Genomic DNA, 17,806 nt, shown 5'->3' with positions numbered 1-17,806 from the left:
TCACAAAGAAGAGGATTTGGATAACACCATCATTTTTTTACATTTTTTTAAAATTTATTTTTATTTATTTATTTGAGAGCGACAGACACAGAGAGAAAGACAGATAGAGGGAGAGAGAGAATGGGCGCGCCAGGGCTTCCAGCCTCTGCAAACGAACTCCAGACGCGTGCGCCCCCTTATGCATCTGGCTAACGTGGGACCTGGGGAACCGAGCCTCGAACCGGGGTCCTTAGGCTTCACAGGCAAGCGCTTAACCACTAAGCCATCTCTCCAGCCCCATTTTTTTACATTTTTTATGAAAGCTTATAGCTCTGCACAGCAAATTTAAGCGGGACAAGATGGACTTGAGGCCTGTATTCAGGGCCTTAGAATCATGAAAATTAAGTATGTAACATTAAGGTAAAAAGCTCAAGAGCTCCCAATTATGCCCCTCCACATGCTTTATCAATGCAGCCTGGTCACAGGAGTCTTCCACAGATAAAGAAGAAAAACGGGCTTTTTCAGATCAGCACACTGAATAGTGATGATAGTTTTGCTTACTTGATTAAGGTGGTGTTTCTCCACAGGAATGTTTTCACACTTGTAATAAATGTTAAATTCATATTATATTTTATTAATGCACATGGGAGGAGATTCTTTGAGACTACACAATATCCAGTTTTAATTTTGAACTTTAACCATTAAGGTTTGCATTCATTGCTGATTTATTTTATTTTATTTTATTATTATTTTTTTTAAATTTAATTTATTAGTTTTCTTTTCAGTAAATACAGGCAGTTTGGTACCATTATTTAGGCTCATCTGTGATCTACCCCCTCCCGTTAGACCCTCCTTATTATTGAAAATGGGTCGTGCATTGTGGAGTTAGCCCCCAGTTATTAGTATGATAAATGTCTCTGAAAATCATGACCCAACATGTAACTCTGACATTCTTTCCGCCCCCTCTTCCGCAAGATTTCCCTGAGCCATGTTGGGTTCATTTTTGGTCTGCTTCAGTGCTGAGGTGTTGGGGGCCTCTGAGGCTCTGGCTCTCTGATTTGGTAGGAGTTGATTTTTCTCTGCATTGATCTCCTTCCCCTTTGTGCTGGTATCCAGTTCACACTGCTGATTTATTTTTGCCTGCAATTATTCTGGTGACATTCTGATGGAGATTTTCTATTTTCTTTATTCTTTTTTACATTTATTAATCAGATTTCTTCCCTGTAGACAGTATGTCCTCCTTAATTTTATTAATATGGACTCATGAATATGATTTTATTCTTTGACATATAATCTAAAATGCTATTTATTTGACTGCTTACATTGTAACATCTTTGACCATTAGGGTTGATCCCTGTGACTCTATGATATAACACATACATGTGCATATATTTAACGCTTTCCTTATTTTCTAGCACAAGATAACACTGGCTCATATTTCATTTGTTCCTGCCCCAGCTTTGTAATCAACTACTCTAAAGAACTATGGTTTCGGGCTGGAGAGATGGCTTAGCGGTTAAGCGCTTGCCTGTGAAGCCTAAGGACCCCGGTTTGAGGCTCGGTTCCCCAGGTCCCACGTTAGCCAGATGCACAAGAGGGCGCACGTGTCTGGAGTTCGTTTGCAGAGGCTGGAAGCCCTGGCGCGCCCATTCTCTCTCTCTCCCTATCTGTCTTTCTCTCTGTGTCTGTCGCTGTCAAATAAATAAATAAAACTTAAAAAAAAAAAAGAACTATGGTTTCCTCTACAGGAGAATATAACTTGAAAACTCAAGATTTGGCTATTGTACATGCTCACTTGCACATGCTCACTACCACTAGCATGTTACTGATTCTAAGCCTGAAGGGCAATTTTTATTTTATTTTATTTTTTTTTTAAACAGGGTCTTAATGTGTCATCTTAGCTGGTCTCAAACTCATGGCAATTTTCTTACTTCTGCCTCCCTAGTACTGGGATTATAGGTATGTGCTAGTATATCAGCTCTAAGGGGCAATTTTCAATAGCCTAAAACATCTTAAAATGGCTGTACTCTTTTGACTCATTATAATTGTGTTAGAAGTATGCTCTATAGTAGCAGTGGCAAAAATGTGTTAATAAGAATGTTCATTGCTGTTTTTGAAGACCAGAAATTATATAAATAAAATTGTCATGTGTGGCGCATGCCATTAATCCCAGCACTCGGGAGGCAGAGGTAGGAGGATCACTGTGAGTTCGAGGCTACCCTGAGACTACACAGTGAATTCCAGGTCAGCCTGAGCTAGAGTGGGACCCTACCTCGAAAAACCAAAAAAACTGTCATTAATAGAAAACATTGGGTATATGTAATATGATATAGTTATACAATGGAAATGTTTAAAAGTAGATATACATACAAAGGCATGTAAGAATGAGGTGTTTTAAAACTAATATTTTGTCTTTATTTATTTAGTTAAGAGAGAGAGAGAGAGGGAGAAAGAGAGAGAGAGAGGGAAGATAAGAATGGATGTGCCAGGTCTTTCATCCTCTGGAGGCAAACTGTAGATGTATGTGCCATCTTGTGCATCTGGCTTTACATGGGTCCTGGAGAATCAACCCTGGGTCCTTAGGCTTCTCAGGCAAGCGCCTTAACTGCTAAACTATCTCATCAGCCCATGGGCTACTCTTTGTATCTGGCTTTACATGGCTACTAGGGATTTGAGCCCAGGTTGTTAGGCTTTGCAGGTGCCTTAACTGCTGAGCCATCTCTCTCCAGTCATCAGTATACAAATTTTAGACAACAAAAAAAATCTGATATGAGTTGTTTAAGGGGATATGTTTATATTTGGTTTTGATGGGAAAATAGCTAGATGCCTATTGTTATTTAGGAATCGGGATGCCTATCTTGGTAGATTGACTAGTTTGCAGTAGTCTAACATCGTCCTTGTTTGTAAATTGGCTTACGGTTCTGACCAAAGAAGTCATTGTAAAAATCAACCTTTGAGAACATGACTTCTATCTCTTGCCATTTTTTTTTTCACATGAAGTTTTAACTAGTGCCCCATTGAGCCTGGCTCACTTTATATATTTGAAGTCCTATTAACACCATCTGTAAGTAGGTACTCACTCATCTTTAGTCGTTTCCCCCCCCCCCTTTGGTACTATCATATTGTATGGTAAGGTGCACAAGAAATGTAAATAATCACTTGTTTTTTTACAGGCATTCATTTTCCTGTGACTGTACTCATAGTTGTTGTCTCTTACTGCAGATTAAAATCTCAGAAGAAATACCTGCTCTTCGTACAAAGAGGAAATCTGTAAGTATGTGTCCTTCAGATATTTTAAATGTGTAATTATATCTGTTTATTGAAGTCATTAGTGGACCATACTAACCAGCATCTACAGTCTTTTGTAGTAGAAATATTCTACCATTATTTTTCATGGTATTAAAAAGGCAGTATTTGAATAAATAAGTAAATCAGGGAAACATTTTTACTTTGTGCAACTTCTGAAATTGAAACCATTTGTCACTCATTTATGAAAGGAAAAGTGCCAATTATTTCTTTGCATCATACCCCAAATTAGAGTTCCAGGTCTGACTGTGGAAGTAGACAGGCTAGCTCTGTGTCCTTGGCAAGCATCTCAGCTTCATCTGGAACATGGGCTTGAGAGCACACATAGGATGATGCATTATTATTCATGAAACTAACTCAGTATCAGATTCTACTTACTTCAAAAATTGATGTTTAGAGCTGGAGAGATGGTTCAGTTCTTACGGTGCTTATCTACAAAGCCTAAGGACCCTAGTTTGATTCCCCAGCACCTACATAATGCTAGATGTACACGGTGGCATATGCATCTCAGGTTCATTCATTTGCAGTGGATAGATACCCTGGTGTGCCCATCCATTTTCTATCTTCCTCTCTTTATCTCTCTCTTGAAAATAAATTAATTAATTAAATTTTTTAAATGAAGTTTATTCTACTTATTGTTCTCAAGGTGATTTAAGCTTAATTTTAAGTCTCAGCACTGCCCTTCAGATGAATGTTCATCTGGACTAATGTAGGAAGGAAAAGAAATTCAACTTTAAATCGGGGTGAAAAAAAATAAAAAAATAAATCGGGGTGCTTGAACCTCAGATCTTGAAAATTACTAGTCCAGTGCTTCCCAGATGTTGATGATTTTTAGACCATTTCTACATCATGGAGATTTACTAGTTCATAGTAGACTATAGAAAAGAAGGGCAGAAAGTAATTGTTTTAAATTAACATTTTTAAAATAAAGAATTATTGCTTCTTATAAGGTATATGTTGCTAATTTGAAGTTTGGAGAATTAAACATTTTTATTTGATAAAATGATGGTGGTAGTAAATGGTAGGGATTTAAAAAATCCCCCCAGCAACAGATTATTAGTAGCTCTGTGTCATAACCTGTCACCATCTTAAAAACATAAATTTAACTGGTCTTTGATATATTAACATCTAAATTCAACTTTCTCATTTTAGAGATGAGGAAGCAAAAATGGAGAGGTTATTTGTTTTATCTGTGGTGGATCAGCAGCTTTCAGCTGCTTCTCCAGTATTTCTGGTCTTCTGAGAATTTCTTTCTCTCTCATGAATCCAGACCTACATGCACAGATACAGTATTTATAGCAATTGGCCTATAACAGTTACTCTTGGCCAATCCAAGTCTTGACATGGGCAGGAATAAGCTCTGAAGGTGAATAGCAGAATTGTCAAAGCTTGGCAGAACACATCATCAGCTATGTTTATGCATGTACAGACTATGGCACTTTGGATGTTCTCCACCAATTGTCATATCTTTGCCACAAGAGTCTCAAAATAGATTTCAAAATAGACAATAGTTTCCTATTGCCTTTGCCTCACTCACCTTAGTGAGATATGGGCCAGAAAAGCACAGCAATGGCAAAAGAAAGAATAGCATATAGTCCAATCACTAACATGGAGATGTTAACTTTAAGAGTACTTTTCCATGGAACCTTGTGTTTGAACTTTGTTTGGATTCCTTTTTCAATTAAAAATTTGTTGATTTTTGAAATTTCAGACACACCCCTAATGACATGTCAGAAACTTTGAATTATCTGCAGTATTTGGGATAGGTGCCCTTCTTTATTAGGACTAATATGTGAGCAATGACTGGCCATGAGATTTCAATCAACACATTTATAGTGTTTGAGTTGTTTTTAGTAGTCTCATTTACATGATATATTTAATACTGAAGAACAGAGCGAGGATTTTTTTAAACATGATACAGTCATACATTAGGGTGGTTAGGGAGCAGATATATAGTGACTTAGTTGGCCATTTTATAAGATGTGGTTATAGACCTAGTTTAAAAAATTTTTTAGCAGTATAAAATACAGGGAAACACTGTTGGCCAAGAACCAACCTATTAAATGGCCACGTCCTCTAACAAATGGGGAGGGCAGGTCATGTGTTTATAAAAAAGGCCTAGTTGTAAAATTCTCCCTGTCACACTGAAGTCAGTCCTATGGGAAGTAGCACTAGTTGCAGATACGTTTTAGAAACCTACATTCATGATTGATAGCTCAGTTGTATTACTTTATAGTAATAAATATGTAAGATGATAGGAAATAGATGTGTAGCCTACAGATAGATTGTGTATATTCCTTACTCGACAAAATATATATTTATTATAAATTTACTTTAAAGTTCATTTCTATAATTAAGTTATTTTTTAGTTAACTTATGTTTAAATCATAAATGAATTCCAATAGAGAAAACACACCCAGTAAATTCAATACTTTATAGACAAAATGCAAGTATATACATTTGCTCAATGGGCCATTTTTTTATTTGCAAGGAGAGAGAGAGGGAGAGGGAGAGATAGAGATAGAAGAGAGGCAGACAGAGAAAGAATGGGTACACCAGGGCCTTTAGCCACTGCAAACAAATTCCAGATGCATGTGCCCCTTACGCATCTGGCTTACATGGATCCTGGGGAATCAAACCTGAGTCCTTTGGCTTCACACACTTAACTACTTAACTATTACGACCTTAACTACTAAGCCATCTCTCCCCCCCAATGGGCCCTTTCTTTTAGCAGCAAGGTTTTGAGGACAGGGACCTATAGCTAGTACCCCTTAGTAGCCATGAAAACCATTGTCATTGCCTTTATGCTCTCTACATCCCTTCTACAGTCTTGAATCATTTCTAATTCTCTTCAAATACCCAACTCCCAGAACTTGATTTTCTCCACTTTTCATGATGTTTAATAAAGTTAGGTTGTAACATTATACTTTGCCAGAAGGTGCTACTTCCTAACATAACTTCTCTTTAACATTCCTTAAAGTTATGGATGAAACTGTATACAGTCAATTCCCCACTGAAGAAATCTGTATATTTAACAATCAGTTGTATCTCTTTCACTTACAATGGGGAGTAAACATACAATTACAGTGATGTCTATGTGAAGTGTGTAGGCAACAACAGTTTCTCCTATTTCAACATACCAAGATAGGATCCCAGTTATACTAACCTGTGACCTAGTAAAAATATCTGATGCATGCTGGAGACATCTTAAAGCATTATGAGAGGGAGAGAGTTCACACTAGAGCATGAAATAGGATCTTCGACATGGCTGCTGAGGTGCTTTCTTTGCTGGGAAAAGCTGGGAAGAGACTGGCAGGATGGCGATTTCAGGAGTTACTCTTTCTCCAGGTGATGAAGTAAACAGGTTTGGTTAATCTTCTGAGAGATGCACCTGAAAATCAGTCTTAGTCATAAGACACTTTTTGTCAAAAGAACTAGTTACGGGTATAGTGTGTTAGTATATGACATACATATCTGTATCTCTGTATATCTGTATCTATCTATATACATGCACGTATATGAATATATAATGTATTTGTCCAAGCTTTTTTTTAAATACTTTTTTGAGTTTTAAAAATTTAAGTTTAAAGTTTTATTATACAAGTTATTTCATATTGGTTTAAATGGTCATTGTTTTCAGTGTAAATTTGAGACTGGTGACACTGACAAGGAGAGTCTGATACACACACACACACACACACACACTTACATGCATACATATATGTCATGGGATGATTCAACCTTTCATACTATCTGATAGCAAGAGGTCTTTCTAGCTACTCTTAATGCCTCTATTGCCTTAAAATATTAACATTTTATAAGTTGTAATATTAATGTGTGAAGTGAATTATATTGTATTATATCTCTGTGAAGTCTCACTGAAGTTACCAAATGCACTTAATTCTTTTTCTAAAATAGAATCTTTTCTTTTGTTTGTTCTAAAGTCATTTGGAAGTTTTTAATAGTGTGTAAAAGAAAATCAGATTTTTATAGAAGCACTCCACCTGTTCATTTAAAAAAACTTGATGTAACATCTATTTAGAAATATCTTTTTAAAATATTTTATTTATTTATTTGAGAGAGGGAGGGAGGGAAAGACTGGGCATGTCAGTGCCTCCAGCCATTGCAAACAAACTCCAGATGCATTTATAACAGGTATTTTTATCTGTCTAAACTTTTTGGAACTTTTATAATTGTTTTTAGATTTAATGTTAGGTGGATACAGCTAATTGTTTTCTCTGGTCAAATTATTTCTATTTGGTATTTAGGTGACTCTTAAATGATGTGTGACTTGAAAATGTGGTTTCTTAAAATAATGTGTGTGTGTGTGTGTGTGTGTGTGTGTGTGTGTGTGTGTGTGTGTGTATATATATATATATATATATATATAGAGAGAGAGAGAGAGAGAGAGAGAGAGAGAGAGAGAGAGTCAGTTTTTGATCTGAAAATGTCTTTTATTGACATTTTCATTAGATCTTTGTGTCAAAGACAAATGTTGTAGTTTGTTACTATGGTGGCAAATGTATTGTTCAGGGCTTGGTTTCATTCATTTCCTAAAACTTGAAAAAAATCTTGGCATGTATCATGTATCTTCAATTTATTAGTTTTTCTTTTTCATTCTTAAACTGGTGTTGTGCCATATGCTTCTGGTGGAGATGATTTCTTCTTTTAAATTTGGACTTTAATCAGTATGTAGTGTTTGTTTACTTTGGGCACTACATCTTAATGTTTCGCTAATGCTTTTGTGTTTAACCTATCTCAGGGTGTTTGAATTAACTGGAATGAAATACCTATTAAATATGACTTCAGAATAAAAATGAATAAAAATAAAAACATATCTGACTCTTAACTAAGTCTTCCAGGATCTTTGGGACAGTAAAGACATTTTCTTTTTACCTTTTGGCCCTATAAAATAAAATACCTTAGGATATTGGACAGATCAGTGCTCAAAACTGTTGCCAGTATTTTTTCCTTCATAAAATTTGTCACTCTTTTTAAAAATAAACAAAAAAAATAATTAAAATTTACATAATCCCCTCCCACTACCCTTCTTTGTCCCTGTCCCCTATTCCCTCCACAGAACCCCCACTTTTTCCTAATTCCTCTTCTGTATTGACGTTTTTCTCTTTTTTTAACTTTATTTTTATTTATTTGAGTGAGAGAAAGAGAAAGAGGCAGAGAGAGAGGGAGGGAAAGAATGGGTGCTCCAGGTCCTCCAGCCACTACAAATGAACTCCTAGGTTTGTGATCCTCCAGCCTTAGGCTTTTATTTTTTTTAATATGTTTTTAGTATCAGGCATAAATTTTCTTCCATGGAGTGGTCCTTAAATCAAATTAGAGATCATTTGGTTAACCTCACCACCCCAATGCCCAGGATCGACATGCCACTATTGGACTAATGGGTTTATCTTGTTTGGCTGGCCAGTTGTATAGTTTTTAGGGTCTCCTGCTAGTTACCATTCCCAGTGATTTTTCTCTTCCAGCAGGCTACACTCTTGTCTATTTAAATTACTCCATTTACCCAGGCAATGGAAATAAAAGCATAATCATTTTTCTTTTTCTTGTTTCTAGGTTTTCATGGTAGGGTTTCACACTAGCCCAGGCTGACCTGCAACTCACTGTTACTTAGTCTCAGGGTGGCCTCGAACGCACAGTGATCCTCCTACCTCTGTCTCCCAAGTGCTGGAATTAAAGGCATGCACTACCACGCCTGTCTAAAAGGATAATCTTGAAAGTCAGACCTAGATTCAAATCTTTATTTGGTTTTGCTAACTTTGGAAAATCATTTAATCTTGTCTATGTCTCTTACATCTGTAAAATGAGAGCACTACCTCAAAGGGATTTTCTAACAAATTAAATAATATAATATATACTATAATATATATAGTATATAATATATGGTATAATAATATATAATATAAGGACTGCTAACTAAGCATTTATAAAGATGACTCTGTCTGGCATGGTAAATTCATTAGGAACAATTAACTATCCTCATGAATAAAGATGATGCCTCACCCTTTCTTAGTGTTCAAATCCATTACTTTATACCAAGGAGGGCCAAACAGAAGATTCTACCCTTCTAATGGGGAGTAGTTGTATCACATTTCAGACAGGAAAGGAAGGACAGCATAAAAGGCATCATTGTCAAAGCACATAGTACAAATTGTATATTATCCTTCCTGCTTTTGTAGTACGCATTTTTACCTTCTGCAAGAGAGGTTTCCATTTTCTTACTTTCTATCAAACAACCAATAACTTGTTAAAATTTATTTTATTTATTAAGGATTTTATGAGCATGGTGTTTCCTAGAATGCTAGCATGTTTTTTGTTTTTTAAGTATGACTAAGAATAAGTACATTTATGTTCAGTTGCCTATGCATTGGCTTGTTAGCTTCAGAATAGTTCCATGAACATTATTGTTCAATATATTCACTGAACAGTGAACACTGTTTTGGTTGCTGATGGAATTTGTGTTGTAATGGAGCATAAACATGAAAACCAAAAAAAAAAAAAAAAAAAAAGATAACCAGATATATAGTAGTGAAAAGTGCTAAGGAGAAACATAAAGCAAGAAAAGAAGTGGGGGAGATGCAGCTTTAAAAGAGGGGTTAAAGGGCTGGAGAGATGGCTTAGCCATTAAGACTCTTGCCTACGAAGCATCCAGGTTCAGTTCCCCAGTACCCCTGTAAGCCAGATGCACAAGGTGGCACACATGCATCTAGAGTTTGTTTGCAATGGCTAGAGTCCCTAAAGTACCCATTCTCACTCTGTCTACCTCTCTTTCAAATAAATAAATAAATAAATAAATAAATAAAGTTAAAAAAGAAGGGATTGAGAGAAGGCCTCCTAGAAAAGATGTCAACAAGGAGGCAGCAAAGAACTACACAGGTATCTTAGGAGACTAGTACTAGTAGATGAGATTAGCAAGTACAAAGGTTGGATGTGATGAGCGGGCTTGATATATACCAGGACCAGTGTGGAACAAGTGGTGCTGCAACACAGTGTGCCAGGGGCAAGCATAGTATATGGTGAGGTCTGAAACTTGAGGCACGGCCTTAGAGGTCATAATAAGAACTTTAGTTTTTGCTCTAAGTGAATCATTTGGGGGATTATTGAAGGATTTTGGACAGAGGAATGATAGGATCTAGCATACACTTTAAGAGAAGTGTTCTCACTGCTGAGTTTAAAATTTCCTATTGAGGTAGAAGGTGGAAATAGAGAGATAAAATCAACTACTGTATTTATCCTTATGGGAGATTATAGTAGCTTGAACCAGGGTGGTACTAGTAGAGGTGATAAGAAGAGGTTGAATTACATTTCTGTTTTGTAGTGGAGTCATTAGATTTTAGTGATAAATTGCATGTGGAATGTGTGAGAAAGAGGGAAGAGTAAAATGGTATACCCAAGATTTTGGTCAAAGCCACTGAAATCTACAGAAGCAGGCAAGACTGAGTGAATACACTTGTGGAGTGAGCAGAGTCAGCGACTCAGTTTTGAACAAGCTCAATTTGAGGAACTTAACTGACTTATAAATGTCATTTATACAAGTTAAAGTTTAAGGGAGACTTTTAGGCTTATTTGGGAATTATCATCACATGTGATGATGCAGTCTGTGAGATGAATGACATCACAACAGACCTGACTGTATAGAGGCAACTGAAGTACTTAGCACTATAGTCTCTAGAGGTCAGGGGGACGAGGAAGACAGTAAAGAAGACTGAAAAGACCAGAGTAATAGGAAGAAAACTTGGAATAATTTGTTCTTCCAAAACCCAAGAGAAGGTTTTTTTTTAAATTTTTGCAACTTTTTTTTGACTTATTTTTTAAATTTATTATTTATTTGAGAGTGACAGACACAGAGAGAAAGACAGATAGAGGGAGACAGAGAGAATGGGTGCGCCAGGGCTTCCAGCCTCTGCAAATGAACTCCAGACGCATGCGCCCCCTTGTGCATCTGACTAACGTGGGACCTGGGGAACTGAGCCTCGAACTGGGGTCCTTAGGCTTCACAGGCAAGCGCTTAACTGCTAAGCCATCTCTCTAGCCCCCAAGAGAAGTTTTTTAACAGAAAAGGAGTCAACTGGATTAAAGGCTGCCACTGGGTGAGGGAAGATGAGGACTGGGCTTCAATTGACCTTTGGATGTAATGACATGTTAGTTATTGGTGACATGGGTCAGACCAATTTAGTTCAGTGGTAGAGGACAATAGCTTAAGTATATTGGGTTTCAAAGAAAATGAGAAGCGATAACTGAGAGACAGAGTGCATAGACAACTCTTTTAAGGATTCATAAAGAGAGGAATTGAACTGTAGCCAGGATTTCAATACAAGAGAAGGACTGTGTTTCCATTTTGAACTGAAAGCAATAGTGGCTTGTTGGGATGCTGATGGGAATGATTCAGTAGAGCAGAAATGAAGAATGAATGGGGAGAGCAGCACTACCATGTCACATGTGGACATGGGCACAGTGCCCCGGTGAAACATTAACTGTCCATGTAGTCAAAGAAGAGAAAAGAGCATATGGCCACATATGTGCCTAGGTGGCTACGTATAATTACAGAATGCTGTGGAGGTTGTCTGTGAATTATTTTGTTTTCTTTGCAAGATAGTAAGCATGGTCAGTATCTAAGAATAAGAGTGGATGAGGAACAGTGGGAGGGGTTCTAAAGACAGAGAAAGAGAGATAACGCCAGAAATTTGGAAGGGTGGGACAGTGACTAGACTAATTCAGTCTGTTTTCTGTGCTCCATGGAAAGCCCAAATGGGACATTGAGCACAATCATAGGCTTCTGTGAATTTGGTTGTGTACAGACTCAAGGGAGAGTTGGATGGATCTAGGTTGTGGCTCAGCTGAGTGGTTCAACAGCATGAGTGGCAGGAGAAGCAAGAGTACATGCCAGGGACTGATTGTGATGACCATGAGTCTAAGTGGTGGATTCTATAATAGTATTTCTGACCTTCTGTGACCCCCATTTTCCTGCCTAATCCAATCAAAATGACTTTGTCATATCTGTCAGAGTCTATATTCCTATATGTACTCCATGTCCTGGCTATGCTAGTTTCTTTCCAGCCCAGATTGCCTTCCATTCTTCCCCATCTCAAGGTGTCTGACATAAGGACCAGCTTAAATGCAATGATCAAGTCCTTCCTATGTACTCTTGGACATTTTGCATCTCTTCTTAACTTCTCACACATCTTTTTGTACCACATGCCACTGCACTCAGTAATGGAGTACCTCAGTGTGCTACTTTATGTCACCATAGAAGTAGAGTAGAGTGGAACCTAAGCACCCCGAATCTCTGCAATAGCTAGAGTAACTCTATGTATGGGCAGTCAGTATGAGTTTTTAATTAAAAATGTTTTAGGAGCTGGAGAGATGGCTTAGTGGTTAGGCACTTGCCTGCAAAGCCAAAGGACCCAGGTTCTACTCCCCAAGACCCATGTAAATCAGATGCACAAGGGGGCACACACATCTGGAGTTTATTTGCAGTGGCTAGAGACCCTGGCATGCCCATTCTCTCTCTCTCTCTTTCTCTACCTGCCTGTTTCTGTCTCTGTCTCTCTTTCTCTCTCAAATAATAATAAAAAAAATGTTTTAGGTGTTCTCCTTACTCCCATCCCTTCCAAATTGAAAAATACTAGCTGTATCTTAGATTCAAATTGCCTCAGATGTCATAGACTGACCAGGTGTTACACTCCTCAGAAAACTGGTACAGTTTTGAGCACAACATGATAACTTAGAAAATTATTTTATAACTGTATTACTCCTATTTGGGGAATAGAAGATATTGACCTGTATTATCTCATAAATGTATATTGCTAAAAAAATATTTCTGGGTTGTTCTTTGAGAAGTAATCCAAAGCTCATAGCCCTCTATCCTCACCTATAGATGCAAAATTCTGGCTAAAGTTGGCTGTTTCATATTTATATATTTAAGATAGACCTCATGATTGTCATACTCTACACTCTCAGAGTTTATATAAGCTTAAATATTATGTTCATGGTCTTATATAAACATGAAATGACTATTGCTCACCTGACTTAAAGAACGACTTATGGAGTAGCCATATACCTAGAAACCCAGAAAAAATAAATTCAGAAGCTGACCCACTAAAAACATTTATGCCAATGATGATTAAACTTGAAAATCCCAGTATTTCATACCAGTTATTTCAGCTTTCTGTATCAAATCAATTATATAAACTAATAAAGATCTGAGTATTTAAATCAATTGTGCTATCAACTTGTTAATACTCTTTTATTTTTTTTTTTTCCTATTCTCTGCCTGATTCATTATCTTCACCTACAGGTGTACTTTTGTCGGCTTCCAAAGATTACTAACATTTATCTGTATCACTAAAAGTGAACTGCCTTGGCTATACTGCTCCTCTTACTGCTGCTTCCATTATTGCCTTCTTCAGCAAAATAAGGCTTTCCGAAGCCAAAGAATAACAAGACATAAGCGCCATTTTAGAAGCCTTTCCAGTATGAAACTTAAGCTAAATGTGCTTACCATTATTTTGCTACCTGTCCACTTGTTAATAACAATATACAGTGCCCTTATATTTATTCCATGGTATTTTCTTACCAATGCCAAGAAGAAAAACGCTATGGCAAAGAGAATAAAAGCTAAGCCCACTTCAGACAAACCCGGAAGTCCATATCGCTCTATCACGCACTTCGACTCACTAGCTGTCATAGACATCCCTGGAGCAGACACACTGGACAAATTATTCGACCATGCTGTGGCCAAGTTTGGGAAGAAGGACAGCCTTGGGACCAGGGAAATCCTGAGTGAAGAAAATGAAATGCAGCCAAACGGAAAGGTTTTTAAGAAGGTAAAACATGCATATGCTTTGTATTTGTTTGAATGACAAAGGTACAATGTATTGTGTCACTGCTCATGCTGGCACTCTAGAGTGCTGGGTAATGAATTTCCAGAGGTTCTTTTTTTTATTTTATTTTTTATTTTTTTTTTAATTTTTTATTTATTTATTTGAGAGCGACAGACACAGAGAGAAAGATAGATAGAGGGAGAGAGAGAGAATGGGCGCGCCAGGGCTTCCAGCCTCTGCAAACGAACTCCAGACGCGTGCGCCCCCTTGTGCATCTGGCTAACGTGGGACCTGGGGAACCGAGCCTCAAACCGGGGTCCTTAGGCGTCACAGGCAAGCGCTTAACCGCTAAGCCATCTCTCCAGCCCTTCCAGAGGTTCTTATAGCTTCTGTGTATTTACATGGGGACTTAAGAGTTCTATATTTTGAACAGTGTTTTAATTGGTCATTTGAATATCTTACTACCAAAGAACGTCTCTCCTTTAACAGTTAATTCTTGGAAATTATAAATGGATGAATTATCTTGAAGTGAACCGCAGAGTGAGTAACTTCGGTAGTGGACTCACTGCATTGGGGCTGAAACCAAAGAGCACCATCGCCATCTTCTGTGAGACCAGGGCCGAATGGATGATTTCAGCACAGACCTGTTTTAAGTACAACTTTCCTCGTAAGTGCCTTGTGCTTTGTCATAGGGGAGATTTGTTTACATGTGAAACTTGTTATAAGATGCTCCTATTTTCAAAGCAGAACTGAGAATATATCTCAAAGGTAAAATACTTGCCTAGCATATGTGAGGTCATAGGCTAATCCTCTCCACTGCAAAAATTAACAAGAATCAGACACTTGCATAAAATCTTTGCAACAAATATGGTCTTTTGTCATTTTCTATATGAATTAGGACAACAAACAGGCAGCTAATAACTCCTATTGTAGATAGCAACTTCTCTTTTTTTTTTTGAGGTAGGGTCTCACTCTAGCCCAGGCTGACCTGGAACTCACTATGTAGTCTCTGGGAGGCCTTGAATTCATGGTGATTCTCCTGCTTCTGCCTCCTGAGTGCTGGCATTAAAGGTGAGCACCACCATACCTGGCTCAGAATTTTACTTTATTTATTTGTGTGTGAGAGAGAGAATGGGCATGACAGGGCTTCAAGGAACTGCAAACGAACTCCAGATGTATGTGTCACCTTGTGCATCTGGCTTATGTGGGTCCTGGGGAATTGAACCGAGGTCCTTTGGCTTTGCCGGCAAACACCTTAACCACTAAGCCATCTGTCCAGCCCAGAATTTTTTTTTAATTTAAATTTATTTTTATTTTTTTAAGTTGAAACAAATTAGATTTGAAATATTTGCGGTTTGGAGGCTATAGTTTTGGAGATCATATGCTGAAATGATTAAAACAACAACAAAAAATCATTTTGGTTCTGTTTTCCACTTTGAGTCTTGTTGTTTGACTAATTCCAGTTTTGAAAATGAAATCAGCATGTGCTAGCTTGAACTGGTTCTAGAGATGATGGAGGGAAAGGAAAGCTGGGTATATTTCTAATTGGTAAGCATTTGTTTTTGCTGTTATACAAGAAATAATTTATTTTTTTTTAGTTCAGAGTAATGTCATATTCTAAACACTTGGCTGTTGATAGCACTGCAGAATTTGTGTAGGAATTAATTTACATTTCAAACACCCAAAAATAAACCATTTGAAAATGATCCCTTAGGTCCCCATCACCCAACTTAAACAGTTAACACTGAGAGGTGGCTGTGTACCAGCCAGAAGCTGGCTTGCCATGTGTGTTCTAAGTTTGGCAGATACGACTCAGTTTTATCTAATTGTGGGTTCAGTTTGTGTTATCACTTCTTGGCAGCTCCGCAGGAATACATCTGCTAGGCCCCATCAGGTAAGGTATGGAAGTCATTTATCTGATTAAGAGAGACATTATTTGTGGATGACTACTTATCCATTCTTTGGGACAGTGAAAGTACGTTCTGCGTTGCCTCAGACTTGACTTAGGACCTGTTGATCTTGAGCATTTTTGTCAACTGAGTTTTGAATGTTATGGCATTTTTGACTTTTGGGAATTTAAAAGGTTATCTTTGGGCTACCAGGGAGACTATAATGTAAAATTAAATTGAAAAAATGTTCTTGTGTCTTTCATATACCTATATGTAAGAAATGGCTTAAATAACATCTTGCTAAAAAGTATTAATTACTCAATATGTGTATTCTATGTAGTTGTTACTTTGTATGCAACACTTGGCAAAGAAGCAGTAGTTCATGGATTAAATGAATCTGAGGCTTCCTATCTGATTACTAGTGTTGAACTTCTAGAAAGCAAACTGAAGGTAAATATGAACATTTTATGTATATATTTGATTTTAACAAATATATAAAAACATAAAACTTGTGTATATTATATATTGTGTTATGCATGCACATACGCACACATTGTATAATGCTTATATCAGCTTAAACATCTGTGTTTCCTTGAACATGTCTCATTTCTTTATGGTGAAAGCATTCAATATAACTTCTTTTAATTTTTTTTTTTTGTTTTGTTTTTGTTTTTGTTTTTCGAGGTAGGGTCTCACTCTGGTCCAGGCTGACCTGGAATTAACTCTGTAGTCTCAGGGTGGCCTTGAACTCACGGCGATCCTCCTACCTCTGCCTCCCAAGTGCTAGGATTAAAGGCGTGCGCCACCATGCCCGGCCTTTCTTTTAATTTTTTAAGTACATAGTACATTATTATTATCTACAGTCACCCTACTGTGAAGTAGCATGTCAGATCTGATTCCTATCCAACTGTAACTTAGTACCCATTGCTCAACTCCCTTCCTTTACTCTTCCCCAGCTGCTGGTAAGTACCAGTCTACTCTCTACTTCTGTCAGATCAACTTTTCTTAGATTCTATATGTAAATGAAGTAATATATTACTTATCTTTCTATGCTTAGCTTATTTCATTTGACATAATGATATGTATTTCCATTCAAATTGTTGCAAATGAAAGGATCTTATCCTTTTCATGAGTGAATAGTATTCTATTGTATATTTGTAGCACATTTTCTTTATCTATTCATCACCTGATAGACACCTCAATTGTTTTCATTTGTCAGTCGTTTATTGTGAATAGTACTGAAATGAACATGGGTGTGCAGATTTCATCAGCATGTAGATTCCATTTCTTTTGAATACATATCCAATCATAGGATTGTTAGATGGTAGTGTTACTTTTAATTTTTGGAGGACCTTCTTTACCATTTTCTGTAATTGGTATATACTAATTCACATTTTTTGCAAGGGTTCCCTTTATTCCACAAACTGGTTAGCATATTAGTATTTTTTTGAGTGGAATCTCATTGTGGTTTTGATTTCATTTTATGATGATTACTGGTACTTAGCATTTTTTCCATATACCTATTGATCATTTGTAGATCTTCTTTTTTTAATTTTATTTTGTTTATTTTTATTTATTCATTTGAGAGCAACAGTTTTGAGAAATGTCTATGTCTATGTAGATTGATGACAGTTTGGCTTCTTTCCAATTTAGATGCCCTTTATTTTCTTTATCTTACCTGATTGCTTTGAACAGGACTTCTAGAATTATGTTAAATAAAAGTGGTGAAAAGAACATACTTCTATTATTCCACATTTAAAAAAAGCTCTCATATTTCCCCCATTCCATATAATG

The 17,806-nt window shown here is 37.0% G+C and overlaps 1 protein-coding gene across 6 annotated transcripts in view; it reads left to right on the top strand.

Moving 5' to 3' along the window:
- The window catches only part of Acsl4 (acyl-CoA synthetase long chain family member 4), an 85,224-nt gene that overhangs the window by 29,354 nt on the left and 38,064 nt on the right, over positions 1-17,806 (top strand). The window contains exons 2-5 of one of the 6 annotated variants that reach the window (XM_045140304.1): positions 3,202-3,249; positions 13,598-14,126; positions 14,613-14,790; positions 16,353-16,462. In XM_045140304.1, coding sequence (XP_044996239.1) covers positions 13,776-14,126; positions 14,613-14,790; positions 16,353-16,462 — 639 coding nt within the window. In that variant the 5' untranslated portion in view covers positions 3,202-3,249; positions 13,598-13,775. Of the gene's footprint in view, positions 1-3,201; positions 3,254-13,597; positions 14,127-14,612; positions 14,791-16,352; positions 16,463-17,806 lie in introns of those variants that run through there. The other 5 variants (XM_045140306.1, XM_045140305.1, XM_045140308.1 and 2 more) reach the window with 5 other exon arrangements.

This window comes from Jaculus jaculus, chromosome X, assembly GCF_020740685.1.
Source record: "Jaculus jaculus isolate mJacJac1 chromosome X, mJacJac1.mat.Y.cur, whole genome shotgun sequence".
In the NCBI taxonomy this organism is placed as follows: Eukaryota; Metazoa; Chordata; class Mammalia; order Rodentia; family Dipodidae; genus Jaculus; species Jaculus jaculus.
Note: the sequence above shows the minus strand (reverse complement) of the source record. Positions and strands in the feature narration are given on the sequence as shown.